This window comes from Crocodylus porosus, unplaced genomic scaffold (genome assembly GCF_001723895.1).
Source record: "Crocodylus porosus isolate Cpor-Errol unplaced genomic scaffold, CroPor_comp1, whole genome shotgun sequence".
Taxonomy (NCBI): Eukaryota; Metazoa; Chordata; order Crocodylia; family Crocodylidae; genus Crocodylus; species Crocodylus porosus.
Window position 1 is genome coordinate 65088246 of NW_017728906.1, and position 27438 is coordinate 65115683.

Sequence of the window (27438 nt, forward strand, 5' to 3'; positions counted from 1 at the left end):
CTTTTTCACCTCCATGCCCTTGATTACTTTTCCTTCAGGCCCTGGACAAGTGCTGTAATGTAGCACCAAATATCCCTTGTAAAATAAGGGGCATGGTGGGAGCATACAGCCATTCAAACTGTTTGCAGCACTACAAAGAGGGCTGGAAAATAGCACCTATTCCAAAAAGGAACTTCTCCACTTTGTAGTGCTATGTATAAACACCTGTACAGTTGTACATAGCCCTACCAGGGCCTCTAGGACATCCAGCATCCCACAGTCCTCTCTGCTCATCCTCCCTGCTTCCAAGGGGGAAGATGATCAGCTGGCTCCCTGATCCTCTTAGCAGTGATTTGGATCAAACTGGTTTATGCAATGCTGACCTACACCCCTTCCTGGTTTAAGTTAAACCAGAGTCCCCCAGCATCCCAAACATCAATAATTCCTAATCATTAATATTACTGGGTCCTAACTACATAACCAGTTCCCTAAATGTCCACCCTCAGTTTGTTAGATAATGTCAGGACTCTTCTCTGAACCCTAATTTATCACTATTATTTCTGAACTACTGATACATTGGACACCATATTCCATTAGTAGTCACATCACTGCCATATAATACAGTTTTAAAAAGTACTGTATGAACTGAAGTGGATCCAACCCTCCTATGTTCATATTCACAATGAAGAAAACCATGTACAAACACATGCATCTTCCAGCTGGTGTAATCAAGGTGGAAAGGTTAATTTGCTGCTTACTAGCATGGAACTTCTTTACTTGTATGAGAGCTGCTGACCCAGGACAAGAGGAGATTAAATTTCTCTGACATACACTCTTGGAGGAAGGGTAAAATGCATCAGCACCATGAAAACCTAGCTTATGTTATTTAATCCTCTTTTTTGAAAAAGTTCTGCTTATGTTGGGAGTGAGGCTGAAGAAAGTATGTGACTCATTAAGTACAACGTATACTGCACAGCTAGGGTGTCACTGAAACATGCAATAAACATGCAATAAATTAGGCAGAAAGTAAATGCTAGATGGATTCTTATTTCATACCAACATCCAAAAACAAAAAGCTTTTAATTCCTAGTTTTTGGAAATGTCTCTTCCAAATTTACACTGAAAAGGTGCTATTAATCAATCAATGATTCTTAGTATGATTTTAGAAGAACTTGAATCCCTAGCACCCATCTAGAATGCAGTAAGTACTTCCTGCTATTCTACTGACCAGTGAGGTCTTGAGTATTTTCATTACAGGGGATATTCCCATTAGGATTTGTGCTAATCAGCCCAGGGCTGGGAATTCCATCCCTCAACTCAGGGTTAATTCTACTAGAGATCAAGATGCCTGCAAAGTTAAGCATTTCAGCACTTAGTCCCCCATGTAAATTCACTTCTAAAAGTCTAATCTGACTTTACGGCCAAAGATATGGCAGAGACCAATTTAATTTCCTATTGAAGATAATTTTAAACATGACTGGCATCACTCTAGCAACATTAAGTTTTCACTTTAGAAGTTATTGCCCCTTCAGTCTATTTATTCGAAGCAGCCTGCGTTCAAGGAAGATGTGTGTAGAACTGTAATAAAGTAATCAAATCAGAAACTAGAATGAGAATTAATTTTCAGTACTTCAGATTTGTCATTGTGCTCTTCAATCAAGCATGACCTGTGCTTTAGACAGTCTCTGTAGGAATCTCTAGTTCTTCCTGTTTTAGGCCAAGCATCAAGATACTATGCTTTTACATTTCTGCCCAGCTCTGCCTCTTTTGCATGTTTCTTCTGTCAGCCACAAAGGCATTTTATTGCACTCCCTCACTATTTGCTCTCTTAGGCCCCTAGCACATTACACCTGAGACTATGTGATGAACCAGTTAATCACATACTGTTACTTGGCAACATGTAAAATCAATGAACTTATAAAATGAGGAATAAGCCATAAAGTTCTTACACATAAAATATGCGTGGCAGGAGGTGTGACTGTGGGATTAACCATATCCCATCACACTCTACTGCCAGTGCCAGGGGGGAACTTGAGCTCTGCCCTGCAAGCTCCCACAGCTGGAAACCCAATGTCAATGGGTCTCCCAGCTGCAGGGGATCACCATGTGCATCCCCAGCTAGAAGTCCCATTAGCTGATCCAAGGTCCCAGGGAGCAGTCAGCTGATGGGGATTCCAGCTGCATGTAGCATGTGTGTGGAATGGCAGAAGCACAATGGTGGGGATCATGCGTCATACCCCATGGCATCTGTACATCTGCCTGGGGCCTCACTAAATCATGCCTATGCAGCTGTTCCCACATGCAGAATGAGTTCAGTGGCACTTGCAAGGGAGGGAGAAAGAAACCTAATTTTTCTTTCACTCCAGTATTACTACTGGGCAGGCACTGGGTGCAGAAGCAACAAAATAGAGGGGGAGAAACCTGGGTTGTTATTTCTAACCAATCTTTGGATTCATTTCCTTGTTAGGCCAACAGGAAGAATTAACATTCACTAACTTTCCAAAAAAACTCTGGTTAAATTTGAGGCTTGTCTGTACAGGAAGTTATTGCACAGTTAGGTAAGGTAGGTACCTACAGCACACAAGCTACTTTGCCCACATGTAGGAAGTTACTTCAGAGGTCACAAGGCACACCAACAGTGGGTGGAGTTAGTATGGACTCACCCCAGGACAGATTTGGACCACAGAGACCCTGCCCCGGACTGGATCCATGCGGCTATATTTGAGTGGCAGCGTGGGCCCAGGGGCATGTGGCTACACAGACCTGTGTTTGTGCAGTACAGAACCAGGGGAATGCATCCAGGAACCACAGGCAAGCAGTGGCACAGAGCTCAGGCCTGGCAGCAGCAGGGAAATGTAGTTGTGCAGCAGCAAGGATCCACATCCAGGCACAGCTCCAAGCTGCCACATTACCCTAGCTCTGCACTGCATGAATGCAGCTCTGTGCCACATGCCCTCAGCTCCCTGCTGCTGCATGCCCCTGACGCTGTTGGCTGCCAGAGCCCTGCGCCGTTGGACGGGCACAGAGCCAAGGCCATGGAGCAGCATGGAGTCATGCCCATGTAGCTGCACATCCCCAGCTCCATACTGCTGCCCAATGGCATGGAACTTTAGCCAGTCAGCAGTGCCTTGCGTGTGCAGAAGTGCAGAGCCTATGGCATGCACCAGTAGCCCACTGGACTACTGGTGGGCTGGATACAACGGTTCCATGGGCCAGATCTGGCCTGGAGGCCATGTTTGACCCTCCTGGATTAGCTAGTGTTTTGAAGCGATTCTAGTTTACTTCACACTAATTCCTCTGTGTAGTCAAAGTTTACCAACTTTTTGATAGCAAACTCATAATCCCTACCAGGGTCCCTTTATTATTTGCTTTAATAAGAACTCCTTGCACAATATACTTAGGAGAAAGATCAACCAGGTTTCCTTTTAGGAAGTGGGATTGTTCTTAGCACCACACTTAATCATGTGGTAAGGAGTACTTCTCACTTTGTTTTGGGAGTTTCATTATTTCTTCCTCTGCTGTCCAATCTCTTTTTGCCCCTACTTCTGGACCGAGAGGAACTTCGGCTTCTGCTGTTACTGCGAGCACGGCTATGGCTTCTGCTGCGACTACGGCCTCGCCTCTTCTTCCCCCTACTGCGTGACCGCCTTCTTTCCCGGCTTCTTGATCTGCTGGACCGGTGCCTTTTCTTGCTTTTGCGACTACTCTTTTTCCTCTCTGACTCTCCATTTCTTCTGTAAGAACAATCCGGGCTGGGGCTGCTCCGCCTCCTTGACTTGCTGTAATAGTCCTCACGATGGCTAGTTCTGCTTCTCCTTTCAGAGTTTTTAGCCAACTGATTAGTCCGTTCTGGAGAAATATGTATGTCCCTGTTGGCTTCCCAGAACTCGTTGTTTGGATTTCTGAATACATGAAGAAAGTTGCAGTGTTTCCCTCTTGGACACTTTTGCCGTTCAAATAACCCTGCAGATTTATTATAAAATGGAGAATACTCATAATGGAATATGAAAGCAACAAAAACCTAAGTTTTAAAGGGGATGACTCAATTTTTTCATTAAACCCCTATTTCAATGATTTGCTGCACTGAATCCATTTGCTTTTTCCAATAAAAAGGTGTATAAAGGGAACCCAAATTGATCTAACAACCATACTTCACACTTTAATCTTAGCAATGGCACTTGCCCATCTCCATCTTAGGGCTTCAGTCTTCAGACATTTATTCATCTATACTTTTGTCCGGTATAGCATTTCAGTAATTAGGATTCTAATTTGAAAGAAAAAGTTCAGAGCAAATAAACACTGATGAAAATGCCCTAGTCATGCAGATTGCTTATAAAAAGGTTTTTGCCCCATATTAATTTTAAGTAAAGGTATGTTAATCTTCCTGTAGTAACCTAAATGACATCCTAAAATAGTTACCTTCCCTTTTTAAGGACGTTCAGAAGTTAGAGTCCAGAGGTAAGCAACAAAGATTATCAAGGGTTTGCAAAGCAAGTGATACAAAGAGAGGCTGAAGGAGCTAGGCACATTTAGCCTGCAGAAAAAGTACCGTACTTAAAAAGGGACATGATAGCAGTCTTCAAATACTTGCCATAAAGAGGAGAGCAAGCACCTTTTCTCTCTTCCTGCAAAGAAGGATGTGGATCAATGGCTTGAACTTGCAGCAAAATTAATTTATGTTGGATATCAGGAAAAACTTCTTCACTGTTAGAATAGTGAGCCAGTAGAATAGACTGCCTAGGGAAGTTGTGGACTCTCCATCACTGGAGGTGTTCAGGAAGAGGTTGGATAGGCACTGGTCAGACAGGATATATATGTAGCTATGCATAAAGGATCTTGCCTCTCCACTAAGGGCCAGACCGATCATATTTTGAAGTCAGGAAGGAATTTTACCATGTGGTCAGACTGGTATGGACTATGGGGGCTTTGCTTTCCTCTGTAGCAGGGGGCATGACCTAATTTCCTAATATCTTGAGCATATATTGACATTTTTTAATAGAAGCAGGATACTGGCTGCCATGGTTTGTTTCCCTGCTTTACCTGTGGCAGGTTAGGGTGTTTGTGTTGTGTCAGGGTTGACAGTAAGGCTGTGTGAAGCATCAGTCACCAATGCAGATGCGGCATGGCTTGGTAGGGCACCGCATGCTGTCTGGGACCTGAGGCGGCTCCAGGTGTCAGCCAGAGCCTGGCACCATTCTGCCCTAGTGGCCCCAGCTCCTAGACAGCGCACAGCGCCCTGCTGAGCTGCGCTGCACTTGTGCCATGGGGCAGCTGCAGCATGGGTGTCAGGTGAGTGGGGGTGATCCCTGCTGCCCGGCGCTGTGTGGGGGGGCTCTGTCACAAGCCCTCAAAGGTCCTGATCGCCACTATTACAGCTGGTGAATGTGAGCCTGTTTTGTTTTTTTTAGTGCTGGGAGGCTGGGGCCAGGCAGGGCAGCCATGGGAGCTTCTCCTGCAATCCCCCCCACCCCACCCGGGGAGAAGCAGGCACAGCTGGAGAAGCCATCGAAAAACCTGCAGCTGCTCGGCTGTGCATGCCTCTCCCCAGGAGCTCCAAATCTCTGAATCAGTGCCAAAACATTGTTGAAACTCCTAAACAGATTCAGCCAAATCAAAACGGAACAGTGATCCGAAACACCAAAATGAATCACTGTCCCTTTGAAACACCCAAATCCAAAACCAAAATGAAACGTAGCCGTTTTGCACAGCCCTAGTTGACAGTATTATGTAGAGTTTAAATTATGGATTGTATGGCATGGTTTGGATAGGTTGGACTAGACATCAGGACTCCTTTTCAGTCCTACTTCTCTATGATAAATCATAAAAAATTAGGGTTGGAAGGGACCTCAGGAGGTCAACTAGTCCAACCCACTGCTCAAAGCAGGACCATCCTCAACTAGTTCATCCTAGTTGAACCTGGCTTTATCTAGTCAGGTCTTAAAAACCTCTAAGGTATGAGATTCCACAACCCCTTTAGGTACTCTGTTCCAGTGCTTTATTACTCTCCTAGTGAAAGTTTTCCTTAGTTATCCAACCTAAAGTTCCCTTGCTGCAACTTGAGACCATTGCTCCTTGTTCTGTCATCTGCCACCACTGAGAACAGTCTAGATTCATAGATTTAGGGTCGGAAGGGACCTTGTAGATCTTCTAGTCTGACCCCCTGCCCTCGGCAGGACAGAAAACTGGGCTCAAATGACCCCAGCCAGGTAAACATCAAGCTTCCTCTTAAAGACCCCCAAGGTAGGAGCCAGCACCACTTGCCTTGCAAGTCTAGTTCCATCCTCTTTTGAACCCTCCTTCAGATAGTTGAAGGTTGCCATTAAATCCCCTCCTCCCCAGTCTTCTCTTCTCCAGACTAAATAAACCTAGTACCCCCAGCCTCGCTTCAGAAGTTATGTGCCCCAGCCATTTTCATTGCCGTCCGCTGGATTCTCCAATTTGTCCAAATGTTTTCTGTAGTGGGGGGAGACCCAAAACTGGACACAGTATCCCAGATGTGGCATCACCAGTGCTGACCAGAAGGGAAGAATCACTTCACTCGATTTGCTGCCAACACTTATACTAATGCACGTTACTGTCCGAGCCCCCAAGGTCTGGAACACCCTGCCATTGGAGGTGGTTCAAGCACCTACACTGAACACCTTTAAGAGAAAATTGGAGGTTCATCTTGCTGGAATCCTATGACCCCAGCTGACTTCCTGCCCCTCAGGCTGGGGGCTGGACTCAGTGATCTTCCTAGGTCCCTTCCAGCCCTAATGTCTACAAAATCTGTGAAATGCAGCTTGGTATGCTGTTAGCCTTTTTGGCTAGGGATGGACATTACACATAAACTTGTTTAAGTGATCAGAAACTGGTTTAATCCTGTAACAGAACAGATGTTCAGTGCACATAAAACAGTTTTAAAATGGCTGAGACTGGTTTTAGGATAAACCTGGTTGAATGTAGTATCAGACTTAATGGATTTGGATCAAACAGGTTTATGCAATGTCTGACTCAGACCCCTTCCTGGTTTAAGTTAAACCAGAGTCCTCCAGCATCCCAGATGCTTTGCAGACTTGGGCTGGGCTATCTGCCCCAGAGACCAGGGCTGGCCCTGCCCCTCTCTTCCCTAGCCAGAGTGCCAGCAAGGACTGCAGGCACAGCAGGTTCTGCTTGGCTTCCCTCTGTCTCACCCCCCATCACTGCTCAAGCCCTTTTCCCCTCTCCCACAGCACGGACCTCACCCCCACAGACCCTACCTGGCACATGGTATGCAAGCTAATGTAGGGGTGTTTGTGTGTCTCCAATTTCACTGGCACAAGCAGTGTCCCCTTAAGGCTATGTGGAGCTAAATCAACAGGTCAGCTGATAATGTTCCTCCTTTCCTTCCTTGGAAAAAGCTGTTTAAGAAGAGCTTGAACTAAAGAGAGGCTTTTGTTTTGTTGATGGGCTGATAAACACTGTGTTATCAGCCCTCTGCTGGCTCCCTCACCTGTCAGGTTTGCAGACAGTTTGAAAAAGTAGGGAGAGAGAAATTGAAAAGCTCAGTATCATTAACAGATGCATGCACTATACACCCCTCCTTTGCCTCAAAATGCTAGCCCAGTGCTGGGGTCTGGCAACACTCCCACCCCTTGAGCAGTGAGCAGGGAAAAGTCTGAGCAGGGTGGGGGTTTACACGCCTCCCTAATCAAAGTGTGCTGCTGGGGCCTGGCCACCATCCCCCCTCAGCTCAGCACTGTAAAGGGAAGGGATAGCTACTCTAGTACCCCTGGCTTCTAGCCTGAGCCACTGCAGGCATGTGCCAGCATTTCCTCAGTCCAGAGGAAACGTCTGTACAGTTGCATACCGGTTCAACCTAGCCAAGTTAGACTAACCTGCAAAGACTGAATCAATTCAGGCTCAGGCTTTTTGAAGGTCTGTCCCTAGCCATCAACAACAAAAACAACAGTAGTTGGCTCATATTCAGCTTATTGTCCACTTCATGTATCTATTTAAACTTTTCAGCAAGACTAAACTATAGTTAAAACTAACATTTATTTAAAAACTTTAGCCTTTCAAAGATCAACTAGGTTATAGCTTAATGAGATGTAAAACTGACCAAACATCAATAATTCCTAATTATTAATGTTACTGGGTCCTAATTACATAGCCAATTTCCTAAATCCCCCCCTACTCAGTTTTTTAGATAAGGTATTTCCTGATATTGTTTGCTTTGTCTGTCATCTTTTATCCCCAGAAGGTACTGTTATTCCAACATTAAACAGATACCCAGCAGATTTAAAAGCAATGCTTATTCTTTCAGTTCTGTAATAAGCTTTTCAAGAATAAAAGACTTTCATAAGCAGTTATCCTAACATACCACAGATAGCCGTTTTCCACCTTGTCACTGGACAGAATTCACATTGAAGCTGTCGCCCTGCATACCAGCGTCCATTGAATGAAGTAAGGGCCTCCTGACAGTCTTTCTCTCTTTAAAGATAAAAAAGCCATGGTTTGCAACATTGAGACATCACACAATCCTTTAAACTTTTAAAGCTATATACTAATTTGGGGCTCTAACTGCAATATGGGGATTAGTCACCTTGATTAAATATGGCCAAAGTGGGTATGTATCTATACAAGACGGTTACCGTGGAGTTACCTAATTAGGTCCACAGTAAAACATCACCATCTACATGCGTGGTGCTAAACACCAGACTAAACAAATTAACTGCCACAGACAGTACTGCCCAACACAAGCGCTATTCTACAGCAGTTACTTAAGTGCACTATAACGCATGTGTAGACAGTGACCAGGGCTGGCTGGGACACACGGGTACTACAGTGTAGAGCTGCCTGCTTGCTAGCCCCACAATGTAAAACCCTCATGCCCCAGCCAGCCCCTCCTTACCATGCTGAGCCAGGCAGGAGCAGCTCTGTGCTGGCCAGCTGACTTCCCAGACCCCTGGCAGCCATGGCTGTGCCTCCCTAGCTCAACATGCTGCAGTCCCAGACACTTGTGTAAAAAATGCTGCACCTGAGAGCAACAAACTCTGATACAAACTGTGCCAGAGTTTAGTGTGTCGCATTAATATTCACATACAGACATGCCCACTGACATTCAAATTTAACTGAAATGGAAGTACAAAGATTAAACCTTTTCAAACCCAGTAAGAGGACAAAGTTAAACATGGATTACTGTACTGCTTATGATCTAGAGTTTACTTGTCAAACTTCATAAAATTTCAAGACACTTACGACTGGTACTGAACATACACATTTCCCCTCAAGTGGGGCTCAAAGTTGCAACTGACCTAAAAAGAGAAGATGAAATATTAAAGTAGGGCCTTCAGACAGCTACAATACTTAAAGCATATTCAGCTGTATTCAACTCTATTCACTGTATGTGAATGTAAACATTTGAAAGCCAATTGCTTTCAAATATAGACCTAACAATACTCAATACTTAAATAAAGGCTTGTAAGAACTCTTGGTTTCTGTTGAACATTTAGAGTAGTCTGCTTAGGTAACGTTGCAGTTTCTTACTTCCCCCAATACAAGGGTAAGCAACCCAGCATGTGTGCCAGGATGTTGCATGCAAAGGCATTTTTCTTGGCACACATGCCTCAGGGTGGACAGTGGGAAACGGACCAGGGCTGTGCTGCCACAACTAGGATTTGGCCCCTTGTGGCTCCCCCACCATACACCCCTTGCACTCCAACATCTTACAAGTCGAGGTTGAGAGTGTTTTTGGCATCCTGCCCAAAAACATTGCTGATCCCTGCCTTAATGTCTCGCTGGTTTTAATTAAGCATATAAACATAGTCATAATGTCTCCATAGTCTGCTACTAAGGTTTTGTTTTAATTTCTGAAACAGCACTGTTGGTAGGCAACGTTGCTATGTCACCACATAATTAATCCTAACAACATGTTGTTCTGTCCGGCTGGCCTCCAAGAATGCATCATTTCTACTAGAGGCATTCAATACCAGCTGCACTTTTAAATAGCTAATGGCAGTTATTAAAATTCCACACTGGAAGTGCTACTAGAACTACTTGTTCATCAACTGACACCAGTAGCACTGACAACAGAAACGGGAGAATGAATAATGAGAAAAAAACAAAGACAGCAACGAGTAACAGAACAGAAAAGGCTGGCTCTAAATGATTCTTTGTTAGACAAATGGTATGAAATTCCAGAAAATTTTGCTGTGGAAACAACAAAACCCGACTCACCTGAAGTGTATGAACTCAGGAAGCACAGTCCTTTAAGAGATACTGTCCACTTTGAAGTGATTGCTAAACACGAATTGTGGATTTTGGAAGAGAATGCTCAAGCTATGTCTACACAGTGAGCCACCTTAAAACCTAACAGCACCAAGACAGCTGTGTACCACATATGGATGTAGCTTTGCTAACATAAATTTTTCCGTTTACACACCACTCCCCCAAATAACAGTAGCTCTGCAGGCAAAATCTGCCTTCTGCCATCAAAGCTTTGTCCACATTTGGGAATTTGCTGTCAGAACTATGCTGCATAGGGAGGAGGGATCTCTTTACAACCCTAACTGACATGGCTACACTGGAAAAGCTCTGTAGTGTAAACAAAGCCTTATCCAAGAAGAAATAAAGATACTTTACAACAGGGATGGTTAACCCACTATATAAAAAGCATAAAATTCAAATCTCCGTTGCCGCTAACTTAAACACTGCAACTAAGAGTAATAAGTGTTTTTGTCAACACAAAAGTCTATGTTATTTGTTAAGGTCTCATAGAAGAACTCATGGAAGGACAAGGATACAATTCAGTTTCTCGAACGCCACAACTGTTGCTTTAATGGTGATCAAGCTCCTCCTTCCAGCAAGCCTTAGCTTCTCTATGTACCTTCCCATTTCTGCAACAAACGAAGCAGGGGTCCTCCCTACCGGATGGGCTTGCTTCACTAACCAAACCGCATTTATCCCCAAAGCAGGATTAGTCTAGGCAATGAATGAGGTAGGGCTACCATGGTAAAAATTATATGTGATCATTTACTTTAGCAATATAAAGCTTGGAGGGAAGAGATCTATGTTAAGCAAAAGAACACACAAGTATTGGCCCAAAAACAAGTGGACGTGAACTGGCCATATATCAATTTAAGTAGAAAGCAAGAAGGAAGTTACCAGCTATCAGAGAAGTGTGCTTCTGGAATAGCCTTACACACAGTAATAAGAATAAGAAGCCTGACTGCTTCTCAAAACTGGATCAGCTTATGAAAGTCATGATATAGTTGCCTGTGATAACAACGGACAGGATTCACTAACCCAGAAGGCCCCTTCCACATTTAGATAGAAACAAGGTAACAAACCTGTATTGCACAAACTACTCTAACTCTTGTATTTCTTATCTTTCCAATGTTTGACATTACCACCTGGGGCTTGGGTGGGGGGGGGTTAACGTAGCTTTCACAAGTAATATTACAACATGAGTAACTAGATCTCTACACAGAACTTAACACAAAACACATAAAACAGCCCATTATGACTAGTGTTGAATTCTAACACTCAGGTTGAGAAGCTAGTATTTAAATCGTATTTAGTTAGACCCCTAATTCCTGCCTCAGGAACACTGCAACATGACACCCTCTCCTAGAAGCCTGGCCAGTCAGATGACACTCAACAGAAAAAAAATGTTTCATTGTTATATGAAATTCTTTGAGCTTAGTCCTTGGACTAGTACACAACTGGTAAAATTTTCCAAGACTTCCCATAACAAACTCAGTATGCAAGACTGATCAAAAGCTTAGTAAGAAGGGGTCAGTAAGATTGCTGAAGAAGGTAATTTTAGCTACACATGACAAGCCCATTATTTAAGGGGAATTATGGACACAAGCAGTGTTTGAAGTACAATCTTTTATGACGGCAATGAAATTAGCTTACAAATGATGCAAGAGGTATGTATTTTGAGTTAAAGAAACTGAATAATCTTTTGAATGCACATTAAAGTAAGCTACGATGTATTCCACAATGGAAACACACACTAGCAAAAGAGTGATTTATGTGAGAATGACAATGTTCTACACCCCAGGGAATTATGCACAGAAAAATTCAAGATTATGCATAAAAAATTCAAAATTATGCAAAATTACTTTAATTTGAAAAAAAAAACCCAAAAACCCAAAACAAAACAAAAAACTAAATATAACACTATTTGAACTTTCTTTAGAAATATATGCAGGTACTTTATATGGTTGGGGAGTGGGGGGGTATGGGTGTGTGGCATTTGTGGACTGGTGCGGAGTTTGTGGGGCAAGATTGTAAAGGGTGCGTGTGTGTAGTTTGTAGGTGGGTGAACCCATGAAACCCCACCACACATCCCCTCCCCCCATGGTGCACAGTCCCTGCCACCGCTGGCTCAGCAGCAGCTGGCAGCAGACTCTCAGGGTGCTCATTGCTGCAACAAGCAGAGCACCCAGTGGCACACGCCTCTGGGTAAGTCCCAGGGCCTGCATGTGCTGGCATGGAGTTGGCCCGGCACACTGACATACCTTCGAACCACACCAGGCTGGCTGTGCCAGCAGGTGGGACTCATGGCACTGCAGGCGAGAGCCACGTGCCATCAGGCCAGGCAGTGCTCATGCCTCCATGTGCAGTTTCCCACTGCAGTGCTGGAACCCCCATGTGGAGGCAAGGAGCCAGCTGGCTTAGCCCAACGGCATATGGACTGGGAGCCATGCACCATTTGGTCAGGTGGGCTCTGTGCCAACACATGGGGCTTCCAGCACCCCAGCAGGAAGCCGCATGTAGAGGCAAGCAGAAGCCCACCCAGCTCGATAAGTGTGCAGTTCCGTGCCTCCATGTACAGCTTCCTGCCTGACCCGATGGCACGCAGCTCCTGGTCTGTGCACTATGCGCCAGGCCAGCCCTCTACGTGGGGCTTCTAGCACTCCAGCAGGAAGTCGCACAAGGGTACATGAAGTCACTTGCCATCAGGCTACGCAGGACTTCCTCCTGGAGTCCTGGAAGCCCCGTGTAAAGGCAGGAGCTCCCCTCCCCACTTACCCAGCTGTCCAGTTGTGCAATTCTGTGCCTCCACATCACGGAAACGGGAGGCGCAGAGCCTACCAGAGTTAAATTATGCAAAATTATGCAAAGACATGCTTTTTATGGGCAAAATTGTGTGGGAGGCATAATTACATCATTCCCCATGGTGCATAACTGTATTATTATTGCTTACCTTGAACTGAATAACCTTCCCAACACTCTTAAACTCAGGGAGCACATCTTCATAGAACTCCAAAAACTGCTGGTAGGTTTCCTCCTCACTGTACTCAAGACTTGCATCTGTATCGTAGTCATCTCTTCTACACTGCTCCATCCCAAAGGTAATAAACATACCTCTAATGAGAAGTGTCTGACTAGATGTCGGGTAGTTATGTTTGCGGGAACACCTGCACATTTTTGGTTAAAAAAATAAACCCAAAAAACAAAAAAAACAAAATACAATTAGACTTTCAGCAAAAGCTACACCTGCAAAACTGCAAACATTTTTTATTCCTAGATCCAGCAACAGCTCTGAATTACAAGAAAATATTCTTTAAATGGGACCCAATCTAAACTAGCCCCAAAGCCAGTGCTCAAGACTAGTATGCAGCATGTGCCCCATGCACTACATGCAGAGCAGGACTGGCATATGCTGCACATGGCACAGGGTGCTAGCATGGGGCACACACTGCATGCAGTGCTGTGCAAAACTGGCTCTGGCACAGCCCAGTCCAGCTCAGCAACCCTCCCTGGCTACTATTCCTTGAAGGAAAATGTTCAGTTTAAGTCTCTTACAGAATTAACACTAGGGCTCTTGTAAGGTATGAAGTCCCCATTCTCCGTTAGACAATTAGATACTTTCTAATATTACTTTCTTCGTACTTGAAAGGAAATTCAGCCCCTAGTCCTATGGCTATAGGAATGCAAAATTTTACAAATGACTGCACTAAAAATCAGACTTCCCTATTACTGACTGTAAAGGGAAAAATAGATTGTGTGTGTTGATGTTCATCTTTAAACTGTTCTCAGATGCTGCAACACATGGCTTAACCAAAACAGCCTAAAATTCAATAAAACACCCTGGCTTGTTCCTGCACAAGAGAAGGACTTTACTCTGTTTCAAAGCCATGGGTTCAAATGCCCACCTATATTTTACTCAGGTTACCTAGTCAAGAACTCTCCAAACTGTAGTGGTGCTACATTGGGCAGCATAGCACTGACAAGATGAACTATAATACATTGCACTCAAATTGTTACATTTGCGAAACCAAATAGAAAAACAGAAATCACAATATAGAGAAAGCTTATTATAAATAAAGTAGGCAGATCTGTTCAGGGTATAGGCATGTAATTATTACATCTATCACACCAGCAAACCTATCTAGTTTAGTACCTTATCTAAACGCTTTATTGGAAGGCCCAAACCCTGTAATGGATAACAGCAGATTAGTCTACCCATTTGAAAATTTCTTCCCAATCCCAAGCAGTTTGTTATTGACTTATACACTAGGGCAGGAGAATTGATAAACGATCTACTGTAAAAGCATATGGAAAACAAATAAGTCTGTCCCAATAAGCTCTAAAAACACAAGATCTAGATAGCGAATTCTACAGGTTGCCATGTTTGTTGCCTTTCCATTGATGGGACAGCATAAAGCAGAACATCCCACTGGCCTCTTATGTACTATATTCATTTTGTATTTATATTGTGTCTGTCAGAAGAGGTCCAAGAAAAGGCAATAAAGTGTAATTCAAGGCATATTAAGGTTTCAGAGGGAATGGGTAAAAATTTAGATGAGAACCAGGCAACTTTATTTTCCTTGTCTCTTAATGCAAAAAGAAAGCAATTCCCAGGTCGCAGCTTAAACGTTAAAAATCATGTTTGTACAGTCCATAATAAACTCAGAACCTGTTATGCCAAAAAGCTCTGGATTATAAAGGCTTGCAAAACTGTTAATTGAATAGTAAAACTATCATCTACAGTTGAAAGTGTTCAAGTAAGGAGACATGAGTAACAGGGACTCTCCAATTTCAGAATTTAGCTGCTGTTGAGCATCAGAAGAAACTGTGCCAGATAAATCATCATCACCCAATTGTCCATAATTGAATATGTTGTATATCTCTCTAAAACATCCAACACAGAGAAAGGATATTTGATTAAACAGACTTTGTGGTTCTCAATGACTATATAAACAGTTAAAAGGTATTTGTAAGTCACAACTAATTGACACTACATACTACCTTGCTTTTATAACCCTCTATTTGGAGTGCAATGTATGCATATTAATTGGGGGAGGGAGGAGGAGAAGGAATCTGTTTTCTCAGAGCTGCAACAACAGCAACTAGAAGTAGTGCGATCAAAAAATAATCAGTGCCAATGCTTCTGCTGAATCAAAGTGAGTTAGATCAAAGTGAGAACAATAATGTACTATTAGGTCTAATAAAAAACAATAAAATATAGCCCAATGTTGAAAATATATTAATGTTTGTGCTCATATACAAAAAAGAATCCAATCCAAAAATAGTAAGAAAATAATTTGATCACAAACCCATAAGACATCCTGAAAAACCTGATTCCCCAAATGACATGATTCAATCAATATTCAAGCAGTTACCTGTCTCCAAATCTGCAGGCTCCTGTTTTAATATAGAAGGGGCAATTAGCTCTATCTTTCTCTGTTCCTATGTTCTCTGGGGGTTCTGGATTATGCCATGTAGCACCATTTTCCAACTGCATAAAAACACCATGAAATACAATTACTTCAACAAAGCAAAAAACAGTAAAAAGCCAAGAATGCCAATTCAGTCCTTAAGTATTTTTAAATGATCACCTTTCACACAAAAAAGCAAGCTAGAACCAAGGATGTGAAATGCCACTTTATAAAAATTCAAACATTTCCAATCTAGCTGAAGATGGCTCTTCTTGATAACTCATGAAAATGACTTCTGAAACTCTCAAAATTATGCCAAGACTGCCAATGTAATATTCCAACTTGCTAGAGTCAAGGATGGTATAAGTCTTTACAATAATAAGCAATTATAAATATCTGGCCTGTGCATCTGATTTTTATCCTTGAAGAAGCTACAAAAACAGAACTTTCTGGAATTTGGATGGATGTACTGCACTAACATAGTGAGCCATGAGACCCTTCCAACACAGCTGAATCCTCAAGGAACAGAGCTGGATTAATATGCAGTAATCCCAGGTTCAGGCAATTAAAACAAGGGCTAATGCCACTTCTGCACGCTCCACTCTCATGCTGCACAGAATGCATTTTTGGCAGGAACAAGACTGGAACCTTGAAAATTTTCCTCACAACTGCCATGTAAAATATATAAATAAGTACCATGTACATAGGAAAAGTGACATGAGGGGAAAGGTGAAGGTAAGGTAACTGTAAAGCAACTGTACAAAAAGGGTATGCCAAATTAAAACTCAGGAATTTCCAAATCCTAGTTTCAGGATTGAGATTTTTGAAATTCAGTGAGAAAGTTGGGAGCATTTTTGACAAGAGGCAAAGATGGAACTGCACTTAAAAAGAATATCACTACTTTGATTAACCAGGCAATTTGGAAAGGCTGAGAAAGCAATACTCCTCACATTACATAAACTAAATATTTCAGTAATTTGCCACTGGCACTTAAGCCATGGTTAGCAATGAGTGCCACTTTTTTTTAGAGTAAAATACTATTGGTGGTTTCAGTGATGAAACTGACCAACCAAACCCTTTATATTTTTTAACGTAAAACTTATACACCATGTTTTATATATAAAAAATGGCTACACATATTTTGAGCTTCACATGATGACAACAGTCAAAGCAGTTTTCCATCCAGATTTTGCCATCATAAATTGAGCCCTCCTGCTAAATGTAATTAAGAATCCAATACTAGCTCTATTAGAGTAACAGCAGTTGACCAAAAATAGCTAGCTATAATGGAGTTTAATGTTCAGAACTATTCAACAGTCTATTCAGAGCAAGAACCTTTCAAAGATAACTGCTGGGCTAAGTTAAAAATAGGTTAAGTTTTCTTTAAAGACAGGGAAAGGCTGAATGCAGGTATCATGGTTTTCTTACTGTTTGGCTACTTTGAGATCTGTGCTTCTCTACACACACAAGAAGCTCTTGCCCTATTTTAGGATCTGTGTTTTCTCCTGATTCAGAGCACATTTATTCAAAAACTTACTATCTGCTAAAAAATGAAGTGACCTGCCAGGCAGAAAAACTAACAGATTTATGTAGTATATTTAGTCACATAGTCATAGCTTGTCTCCAGTGACAAAAATTGCAAAATCCTAGAGTCATTCTATACAGAAGTCTCCTATGCAAAAACCACTTAGAGCTGCAATTCTATCAAATGGCCAGAAATGTGTTTAATTCTAGTTCAGCTAATAGATGCATTGTTTATGGCTAAAAGAAACCATTTAACCATGTTAAATTTAGACAGTCACTAGCTTTTTCAGAGCAGATGGACAGCTTGTTAGACAAAACAGATGGTAACGAAGCCACTTTAGCTCTTTATTGGAAAGTCTCTGAACATACCTGACTTTCAGCTTGGTCCAGCATCTTCTGCACAGCTTCCTACAAATGGTGCAAACACAGGACTAGTGAAAACCCTGAAGACAGGTAACTCATCTGGTTTCTTTAGTTAAGAACCTAACTGGCAACATTTAATGATCATACAACTTGGCAGTTTACTTATAAAACTGAACATTTAATTGTTTACTTTGTGGTACCTCACACTTTTGCACTTAAAGGATACATTTTAGATGACTTCCAAGCAAGAGTTTTCTAATATCTAAACATTAGAGCACTTTAAAAATCTACATTTGAAACAAGCAGTGTTTTCTCTTTTTGCTGTCACTGAACTATGCATTTTACATGCTTAGACTTCTCTGGTACAAGGTTTTATAAGTAGGTATAAAGCTGAACTGGAATGGACAAGCCAAGAAAGTCGCTATTCAAGTTTAAACTACATTGTCAATACTAACAAATACTGTAGACATTAACTTCTGGCTTTTCCTAGCTGCTTCTCTCACATTTTGGCTTTGCCTAGCTTCCTATCTGCTCATATGGATGCTGCCATTCTTACATTCACAGTAGAGCCTACCATTTGACCAAACACCTGTCCACAGGATACCAGACAGGGCTAATAGAACACATTGTTAGCTAGTAATTCATTCATGTATGCTACTCAACAAAATAAATTTGCATTCCCGTTAATTTTAAGCACAACACACTATTCCTGCTTGCTGGGTCTTGCCTGTCAGTACTACTCCCTTGCTTTTACTGAAGGTGTAACAACATAACTAGCCTCTTCCACTATTAAATTCAAATGTGAAAACTGCTTGCTCATTTCTGCCTTCCTGCTGGCATTACTTAGAGCAAAATGAGTATTGGATCATGTGTTATCTCTGGTAAAGCAGCTGAGAGTGAAACTGACTAGAATTTAATCAGTTTCCACCTTTTGCTGCTAAAAAAGCTGAAATGAAAGACAGAGACTAAAAAGTTGTGACCACCTTCTCCTCCATGAGAAGAAAGGGTCAGCCCTAACTTTGTTGCTTTGTAGGAAGAAATTCAGGACAGATCTTTGTTTGTAACCTAGACAGATCCTCTAGCATTCTTTATGTAACTGTACAATAGCAATTTTCCACACTGTTTTCTTCCATACCCCCGAATTTATGAAAAAAGATACATCCTGATGAATGAGCCAGGTAAAGAGGAGCTGTAACATCTTTTGATTAAGAACACTGTTAAGGAACAGCAGTAATACAATTCTAAATCAGCACCAGGAATTCCTTAAAAATAATTATACTAAGTTTGTTCAGATGTCTTATGGGGAACACTTGCAATACTAAGATAAATTGGTCTTTAATGTATCACATTGTAAGTACACACGTGAAAAATAGCACTGACAACAGACCTTCATATTTGCCTGATGTAAATAATTATGTAAGAGATAATTAGCTGCACAATTAGCTGTACATTGCTACGCAAACTAAAAGACTAATCTTACAGTAAATTAATTATCTTCTCCAGCAACATGGATTCAGATTACACTATTATGAATCCAAGATATATTTTCAGGTCTCAGAAATAATTTGTTAATTAGAAATAAACAAACGGGGACTACAAATAATTAGCAGATGCAAAAAGGCTAACTGGATTTTGACTCTGGTACACAATTGCAGATTGCAACGTCTGGTACTGTGAGAGGATATGCAGTGTGTTTATCCTCCCAGTGCAGGAATCACCTCTCTCTCTCTTTTCTCCTGTTGTTTCTGCTCCTTCTCTTCTCTCTCTTTCCTCTGCTGTTCTTCCCATTCTTCTCTGATCTTTCGCTTCATAAAAAAAAAAAAAAAAGAAAGAGTGCTTATTTTCTTGTTAAAAGATTAAATAAATACTTTATGAAGTCTTTCAAAAAACAATCTTGTAAATGAATGAGAAGACAACAGTTAAATCCAAAACCATCAACTCTGTTATGTGCTGAAACTCTTGCTTTTAGTGTTCAGATATGTAAAGGAAATCCAAAACTTTGGGTATTTTTTTAAAGATCAATATTAAAAAAAAGAGAGATTACAAATTAAAAAAAATCTACTTCAAGAATGCTTTGTCTGCTCCAGTACCAAAACAGATATTAACAATTTCCCTTGGCTTTGCGTGACACTATGGCACACTTAAAAATGGTCTTCAATTTATATTTCACCTCCTCCTCTTCTTGACGTCTTCTTGCTGCCTCTTCCTTTTCCTTCTTGATCTTAAACTCTTCTTGAGCCTTTTCTTCTCTCAACAACCACTCCTCATGTAGTTTTTGCCTACCAATAACATTGGAAGCTAGTTATCAAAATTAATGTCTATAAATAATTTACACATTTTATCTATCATGCAAAATAGGTTTACTGAACTTGCTTTTACTCCTTTGAAGCAGAATATTAAAAAAACCCCTCTCAACATATTTCCCCAAACATACAATTTTTCAATGCTGAAGTGCAATCTTCATTCTAGAAAAATACAGAATTTGACCAATACTTATTCTGTTGCCAGATCACATGTTCATTCATGTATGCTACTCAACAAAATAAATTTGCATTCCCGTTAATTTTAAGCACAACACACTATTCCTGCTTGCTGGGTCTTTTCCCTACTCTCTACTAGCTTGGGGAATTCACAGCTAACATGCCTTTTCCATCACTTGCTACTCCTTTTGGATACTCCCAATTCCAATATTATTTCTGTATGGGATTAAATATAAAATGGCCAATTTGCATGTTATCCAACAGCTAGCCATATGGTCTCACAAACACCCAAACTTAATTTAAACTCTCTAGTTAAATGATAATGGTTAAAATATTGCATATAAAGTTGCTACACAACAGCTTTTAGTGTAATGTAGTGTAGCGTAGAATTCACTTTGGGCAAAAATTGTCACTTCTGTCTGCACCCTATCGGGCCACAAAAAGCAGTTTATAGCTGTAACCAAGCATAAGTGCACAACTGCAAACAGCTTAAAAATAGCCAATCAGATGAAAATCTCATTGCTTGAGGTATCAGATAAAGAGATTTCAAAATGTAGCATCTTTTGTAACTCACGTCTGGATAGTTCCCACCCTGCTGCTATTTTCAGAATGAGAAGATGGGAAAGGGAACAGAGGCAGTTCAGTCTGAGGGATTTTCAGCCCTGACGGAGGGTGAGGTGGAAGTACTGGAGCCTCCCTGAAGTGGGGAGGGCTCCAGTTTACCCACCCCACCCTTCACCACCAGCTGAGCCCCAAGGATGAGCTCCCTCTGTTACCAATAGGATTCTTTCTGCCAGAGACCCCCAAGGATTGACCCGGCTCCTCATCCAATTTGGTATCAAGTGAACTTTAATAGTAACCCCTAAGCAGGTTTCCTCCCTGTAATACGACCTGGCAAGTGGCTCCTTTAGACATTACAGCAGCAACCTTTAGTGGTACCAGCTTTGTCTCCTCTGCTGAGTGCATGGAATGTTTGTTCCTGGCTTTTTAGTTATTTGAGTGAAAAGTCCATTATGACCCATCTCCCCAGAGTAACAGCACAAACACATGCTTTCCCCATTGTTTGTCCATCACTTTTGTAACTTTCCCATCCCAGATTGTTTAATCCTCAGGTTCCATGCCTTATCCTTTTAGATCAAGTACTCCAATTCTACTCAGTTTTTGGTTTAATTTCCTTTTACAGAACCTACTGTACCTGGTTTGCCCACTGTACCGATCAGAGCACTTACTTTTTCCACTGCTTTATACGGCACTTTGTACGATTTTATTAGTTAGTTCTGGGAAGGCCTAGACTAGAGGTCAGCAACCCCCGGCACGCATGCCAAGCATGGCACACAAGGCCATTTTCCTCAGCACGCACTGGGGCCGGGGAGGCAGCAGCTGTTTGCAGCCTCCCGTCTGCAGCCGCCCCAGCTCTGGGTAGCTGTAGCCAGCCAGGAGCCTGGGCTGCTCCCAGCAGGCACCTGGGATGCTGCAAGCCCTGCTGGGAGCAGCCCAGGCTCCATGGCTATCAGCAGCTACCCAGAGCTGGGGCCAGCTGCAGCCAGGAGGCTATAAACAGCTGCTGCCTCCCCACCCCCGGCCCCAGTGGGTGCAGAGCTGGACCCAGGGCTGGGAGACAGTTGGGGCCAGGGCCAAGGCAGGAGGGCAGCAGCTGTTTGTATCCTCCTGGCTGCAGCCAGCCCCAGATCTGGGTAGCTGCTGATAGCCACAGAGCCCAGGCTGATCGCATGGAAGCCCTGCTGCAAGCAGACCGGGCTCTGTGGCTATCAGCAGCTACCCAGAACCCGGGCCAGCTGCAAATATCTGCTGTCTCTCTGCCCCGGCCCTGTCCCCAGCCCCAGGCTCTAGGGAGACAGCACATACTGGCAATGCTCCCCGCTGTGCTGCCCTCACTGCTTCTGCAAAGCAGCATTGGAACCTGGCATGGTAGGGCACAGCAGGGGGGGCACAGAAAGCTGCCTGCTCCCAGCTCTCTCCTGCCCTGCCACACTTACCCTGCAGGTGGGGGCAGCAGCAAGCAACAACCCTGCACTGCTGCCCACGCTGCTCCCATGCACACAGGGGAAGTGTGCAGAGCAGCAGGGAGCTCAGAGCAGGCAGTTTTCTGTGTCCCCTGCTGTGCCAGGTTCCAATGCTGCTTTGCAGAAGCAGCGAGGAAAGCACAGCAGGGAGCACTACCGGTATGTGCTGCCTCCCCGGAGCCTGGGGTTGGGTCTGGGAGGCAGCTGGGGCCGGGGTGGAGAGGCAGCAGATGTTTGCAGCTGGCCCAGGTTCTGGGTAGCTGCTGACAGCCACAGAGCCTGGGCTGGGGGGCAGGAGCTTTGAATGGGGGGCAAGGGGCACAAGTAGGGCATCCTGCCATGTACCCCCACCCTCATTTTGTTTTTCTGGCATGTTAGCACTCCAGCACCTTCCAAGGTAGGCATTGTGGAGGTTTTCAGCACTCTGGCCAAAAAATGTTGCCTACCTCTGGCTAAGAGGTTTAGCATAACTCATTTTGCCCACTATACCCTCTGCTGCCTTTCCCCCTCCCATTCAGAAAACAGCAAGAACTAGCAAAGAGCCCTGGCCGTTGCTATGGGAACCTGGCTACAGTTTCCCAGCAGCAGCTAAATTCACCTCCTGCCTGGAACCAACAGTGAACTTCTGTTTGGTCTGGGGTAACACTGTAATTCAAAACACTTCTCAAAAATTGTTCTGAGTTACAGCTGGGAGCTGCACTTCTGTCCACACCCTTAAATTTTTCTGAATAGCAAGCTCAAGTGGGTCCAAAGTGAGGCATTCAGGGAAATTTGAGTGTACAGTGCTTAATATGAAAATAAATAAATAAATAAATAAAAGATTTTGGATTACAAAATGTATACTTTTGTCATTATGTAAAATGAATAACATACAAAATAATGCATCTACTGCAGATACTTAAGTTTTAGAATATTCACCTTTCAACATCAAGCTTTTTTTCCTCTTCTTCTAGTTCTTCCTCATCAGGCAATGTTTCATCTTTTTCTGTGATTTCTGAAAGAAAAGAAATAGGTTTCTGTACACAGAGCCAAAATACAATTTTTCTCTTTGGTTTTACCATAGTGTAATAAGAAGGTAGAAAAGAACTTATGTAATACAAACTTTCTAAACTGGAGTTCTTACTAGAGCTTTTAAGTTTGCTTCTATCCAGAGGTACTCATGCAGCTTAAGACTCTTTAACAAGGAAAAAATTAACCTCGAGAAATTTTACTACACATGATTCCAAGTGATCTCACACTGTTTTCTAAGTGCACTATAGAATCACATCTTCTAAAGAAAGTTTATATTTCTACTTTAAAAATTCTTACTCTTCTAGAACACCGATTAAACTACACAAGTGTCTCCTTTGATGCTGTAACACTTTAGTGTTCCTTCCCATTGTCTTTATAAGAAAATAAAATAGCATACCCATATAAAATTGCAACAAAAGTTCTTACCGGAATCTCTCAATCTGGCTAGTGCTCGTCTCCTTTTCTTTCTTTTCTCTTTCTTCAGAACAGCTCTATATTGTTTATGGCTGAAGATGGTAGAGTATCATTTGCATTATACCAGGCTATCAAAACATTGTTGTTGTTTAGTTAAAATTTATCTTTCAACATCAAGTTCCCCACCCTCCTTCTTCGAATTCTATTTGTGTTTATGACAGCAGTGCAGACCTAAATCACAACCTAGAGCTATTAAATACTGTTCATAGCAAGAAACATTTCTACAATTAAATATCAGATTGTAATACTGCAGTCCAAATTGTGTGCATCTAGTAGCAAATGAATACTGCTCAGCTAAGGACTCAGAATTTCACGCTCCTTAAGCGCTCCGCTGCTTTTGACACTGCAGATCAAAAATTCCTCCAAATATGTGCTACCTTGACTTTTCACCAATGGTGACGCTAAGCTGACATTGATGACTTTCCTTTTTGGCTTCTACTTCTCTCAGCTCCTTTGGTAGAACCTTTCTTCCTCTATAGGCTAAAATAGTGTTTTTTACCCTGTGATCCTCAAACACTGGGGACCCACAGACTACATCTAAGGAGTCCATGAAAGGTGACTATGATAAGTCAAAAATGTCTGAATATACTTACAACTCAAAGGGGTTTGTACCCCCATTCAAAATTTTTTAGGGGTCTGCAAATGTAAGAAGTCAAAGACTGGTTTACAAGGTCCCATGGAGTGGGAGCCCTTAGCTGTATACAGACATTGGTTTCTACCAGAAAAATGTTTTCCAGTAGAAACATGTCTGGACTATATAAACTGGACATCTGGAATGTACAAACAACTGGCCTCTATAAACATCTGGACTGTTTTCCTGGTAGAAAAATAGTCCAAGAGGTGGACTGTACTGTTTGGGAAGGGAACAGACTGTCAAGCAGCAACTGACAGCTGAAAAAAACAAACAAGCAGCAGCTGTCAGAGCCAGCTGAAGAGGATTCCCACCCCAAGGAAATACACCCCCACCCTGCCATTCGGCTGACAGGCAGGAGAGGGGCCTGTCATCCCATGGTAGAAACCCTCTACTGCTTGCCTATAGCACAGCCCCACTCCTTGCACTCCTGTGGGCTGACCCAGTGGAGTGCACGAAGCCCTTCACACTGCAGCCAGGCTCCAGGAGCCTTGGCCCAGAGGCTAGGGATGCCAACTGTGTTTGAATCTGTTCCGGGAAGTTTCATCACATGATGTAATGACGTTAATGACTGATCTACTGTACTGTACTCAGGAAGGCAAATTCCCATTACTATTACATTTTAAAAACCCACTGGACTACTGTACCAAATGGATTCAACATATAACATTTATTTTAATGAACGACCTATCATTTATCTCCCGGCTGACTCTCAGCAGTTCTCCTGGAGATTATATTTAATTCTTACAGACTCTAGGGTAATCCTAGAGGGTTGCCACCCCTACCAGGGGCACGACAGCTCACCTCACCCCGTGTATCTTTGGCTCTGCTCAAGGGACGTTAAACTAGGGTTGCCCTTTCCCCTAAGCTCAGCAGCCACATCTGCTTTTGGGCTTGCACTCACTGCCACAACCTCTGCCACACATTACACGCATTGCACAGCTTATAGGGCAGCCGCCCGACATATACAGGTGGCCCCGTTTGAAAAGTGAGGGCCAAGCTGTAAAAGCATTGGCTCCACTAGAAAAACTTAGTGCTTGAAAAGGGCAACACTGCCTTTCATGGAGCAGCAGCCCTAACCAACCCCCTGCACTGATAGGGACCGCCCCACTGCCCGCTCCCGCATCCCGGGCACCGCCCTCCTCCAACCGACAAACAACCGCCAACCGCCACCGCCGCACGCGCTTCGCCCCCCCGCCGAGGCGTCACTGACACCAGGCGCGAGGGGCGACAACGCTGCGGGGGGAGAGGGGGAGGGAAGGGCGGACCTGGGAGCGTCTCCCGCACACCCCAGCCTCACCTCAGCTTGCCCAGGGCCGACCCCGCGGGCAGCAACACGGGCGCCGCCATGTTGTGTGTGGGGAAGGCCGTGGTGGTGGCGTCACCGGAAGAGCGACACCGGAAACGCCTCCAGAGGAGCCGATTCCTTCCGGTTCCGGAAGAGGCCGGGGGGGCGTGGCACGAGTCGCTCGACAAAGCCGCAAAGAGCATGCGTAGTTGAGGGCTAAAGGTGGGGAGTTATTTGATGTGTTCGCGCGTAACGTCTGCGTGTGGGGCGGTGCTAGTCGGAGGATGGTTGTAGGGTTGGTGGTGAACCGTTCCACTTTCGCGGGGAGGCACTTACCTGGCAGCGGAAATACCAAACTCAGGAAGGGATCCCCCAGCGCCTAGCGGTCCTGCCAAGGGTGCTTTGGGCACCACGGAGTGTCGTCCCCGCCCGTGGTCTCACAGAGGCCACACATTACATGCATCGCGCAGCTCACCTATCATGCATTATTGCAGCAGTGGAGTGCGCAGTAAATGTAAACCAGCCCTGCCTGCAGAGTTAACGATAGCGCCATAAAAATGTCTTTCCAGCCACAAAAAAGCCACCCTGCTCTAAAGCTGATGTCTGAAAAGGTGTGACAACTCAAGCTGGTTTCATTTGAATGTGTAGCAGGGCCCATAGATGAGTCCTGCACTGCTTGGGGCCTGGCAGTAGCAAAATGGCTTCTCTCGTTTTTCTGTAGGCAGCACAGGAGTGCAAGCCCGGAGCTGGCACGTTACGGGAAGGCTGAGTGTCCCGGAGGTAGATTGCCAGGCACGGCGCTGTAGTGCACTCAGCTCGCAGTCAGCATCACCGTGCTGCATCAAGGCCAGCGTGTGTGCTGAGCAGTGGCACAGGGATACTTACCACCCTCTCCCAGCTGCAGCAAGCCGGGTGTCTTCAGCTCGGAGGGAGCCAGGGGAGCCAAGCCTGGGAGCGCTGAGTCTTACTGGTGCCTTGGGGTCAGAGTTGGTTTGATGTTCTGGTGTGTTCTTGGAGTTGAAGCCCCTTCTACATATGGCATATATTACACAATTAACTGGTTACATGTGCAATGAATTTAGACCGGCCACATGTGCAAAGTAAGACTGGCCACACGCCAAATAACCATCCCACAAATAACTGGCTAATCACCAGAGAGCCCGGTTTTCTCTGATTTAAAAAAATCCCCAATTTTCGGTTACAAAATACACAGTGGAATCGCATTTAACGTGCATTTAACTTGCATGAATTCAGCTACATGCACTCGGCTGCTGGGGCTGGCCACTGAGTACGGCTGGGGCACGGCGCGTAGTGCAGCGCCACGTGGTACTGCCTGCACACGCTGGCATGGCTGGGGGGGGCGGCAGCTCGCTCACGCTCAGGTGGCTGCCCTGGTGGGATGTGGCGGCAGAAGATGAGGGGTGAGGAGTGCGTGTGGGAGGTGTAGCTGTTGCACTGTATGCACAGGCTGCGCGGCGCTGTGCCCGCCTTGTCTGGGCCCTGTGGCGGTGGAAGCTGCTTGGCACCAAAGCCCAGCAGGAAGGGCGATATAAGGGATTTTCATCTATACGCAATTTTCACCTTACGCTCTGACTTCAGAACGCAACCCCCGCGTAAAATGTGACTCTGCTGTAACCCCAAATTCACATTTTTTCTGTGATTTAAATGAAACATCATACACACACACACGCACACACACAGAGTGGTGTTTCATGTAAATCACAGGAAAATGTGGATTTGGAGTTACCTTTTTTTACCAAAATTTGGGGATTTTTTTTAAATCAGAGAAGACCAGGAACCCTGCATCACGCAATAAAGTGAAATCAGCCACATGTGCAAAGTAATTATCACATGATAGAAATGACTATCCAGCTGATGCAAAAAGCGGTTTGTTTCTCTGGAGGCTCGCAAAGAGATTTCAGACACACACTTATTAGCAGCACAAAAGGTGTATTTGCAAATAGGGTCAGAGTAGAGTTAAAAAACTTAGATTACTCCGAAGCACTGAGGAACTTTTCAGCTGGTATTT

The 27438-nt window shown here is 43.7% G+C and overlaps 1 protein-coding gene and 1 long non-coding RNA gene across 2 annotated transcripts; one reads left to right on the plus strand and one right to left on the minus strand.

The window, feature by feature from the left end:
• ZRSR2 (zinc finger CCCH-type, RNA binding motif and serine/arginine rich 2) lies at positions 1 to 25562 on the minus strand. The gene is made up of 11 exons (XM_019529278.1): positions 25422 to 25562; positions 23443 to 23522; positions 22924 to 22999; positions 19672 to 19780; positions 19220 to 19306; positions 17508 to 17546; positions 15579 to 15694; positions 13157 to 13370; positions 9199 to 9254; positions 8321 to 8430; positions 1 to 3942 (listed from the first exon to the last, which is right to left on the minus strand). The coding sequence occupies exons 1-11, from the start codon at positions 25469 to 25471 to the stop codon at positions 3461 to 3463; spliced, it is 1419 nt and encodes a 472-aa protein (XP_019384823.1). The 5' UTR covers positions 25472 to 25562; the 3' UTR covers positions 1 to 3460.
• LOC109306028 lies at positions 20751 to 26854 on the plus strand. Its single transcript, XR_002099819.1, has 3 exons — positions 20751 to 20913; positions 22210 to 22220; positions 26839 to 26854. It is a non-coding gene; the product is annotated as an uncharacterized LOC109306028 (long non-coding RNA).
• Positions 26855 to 27438: the final 584 nt, after the last annotated feature.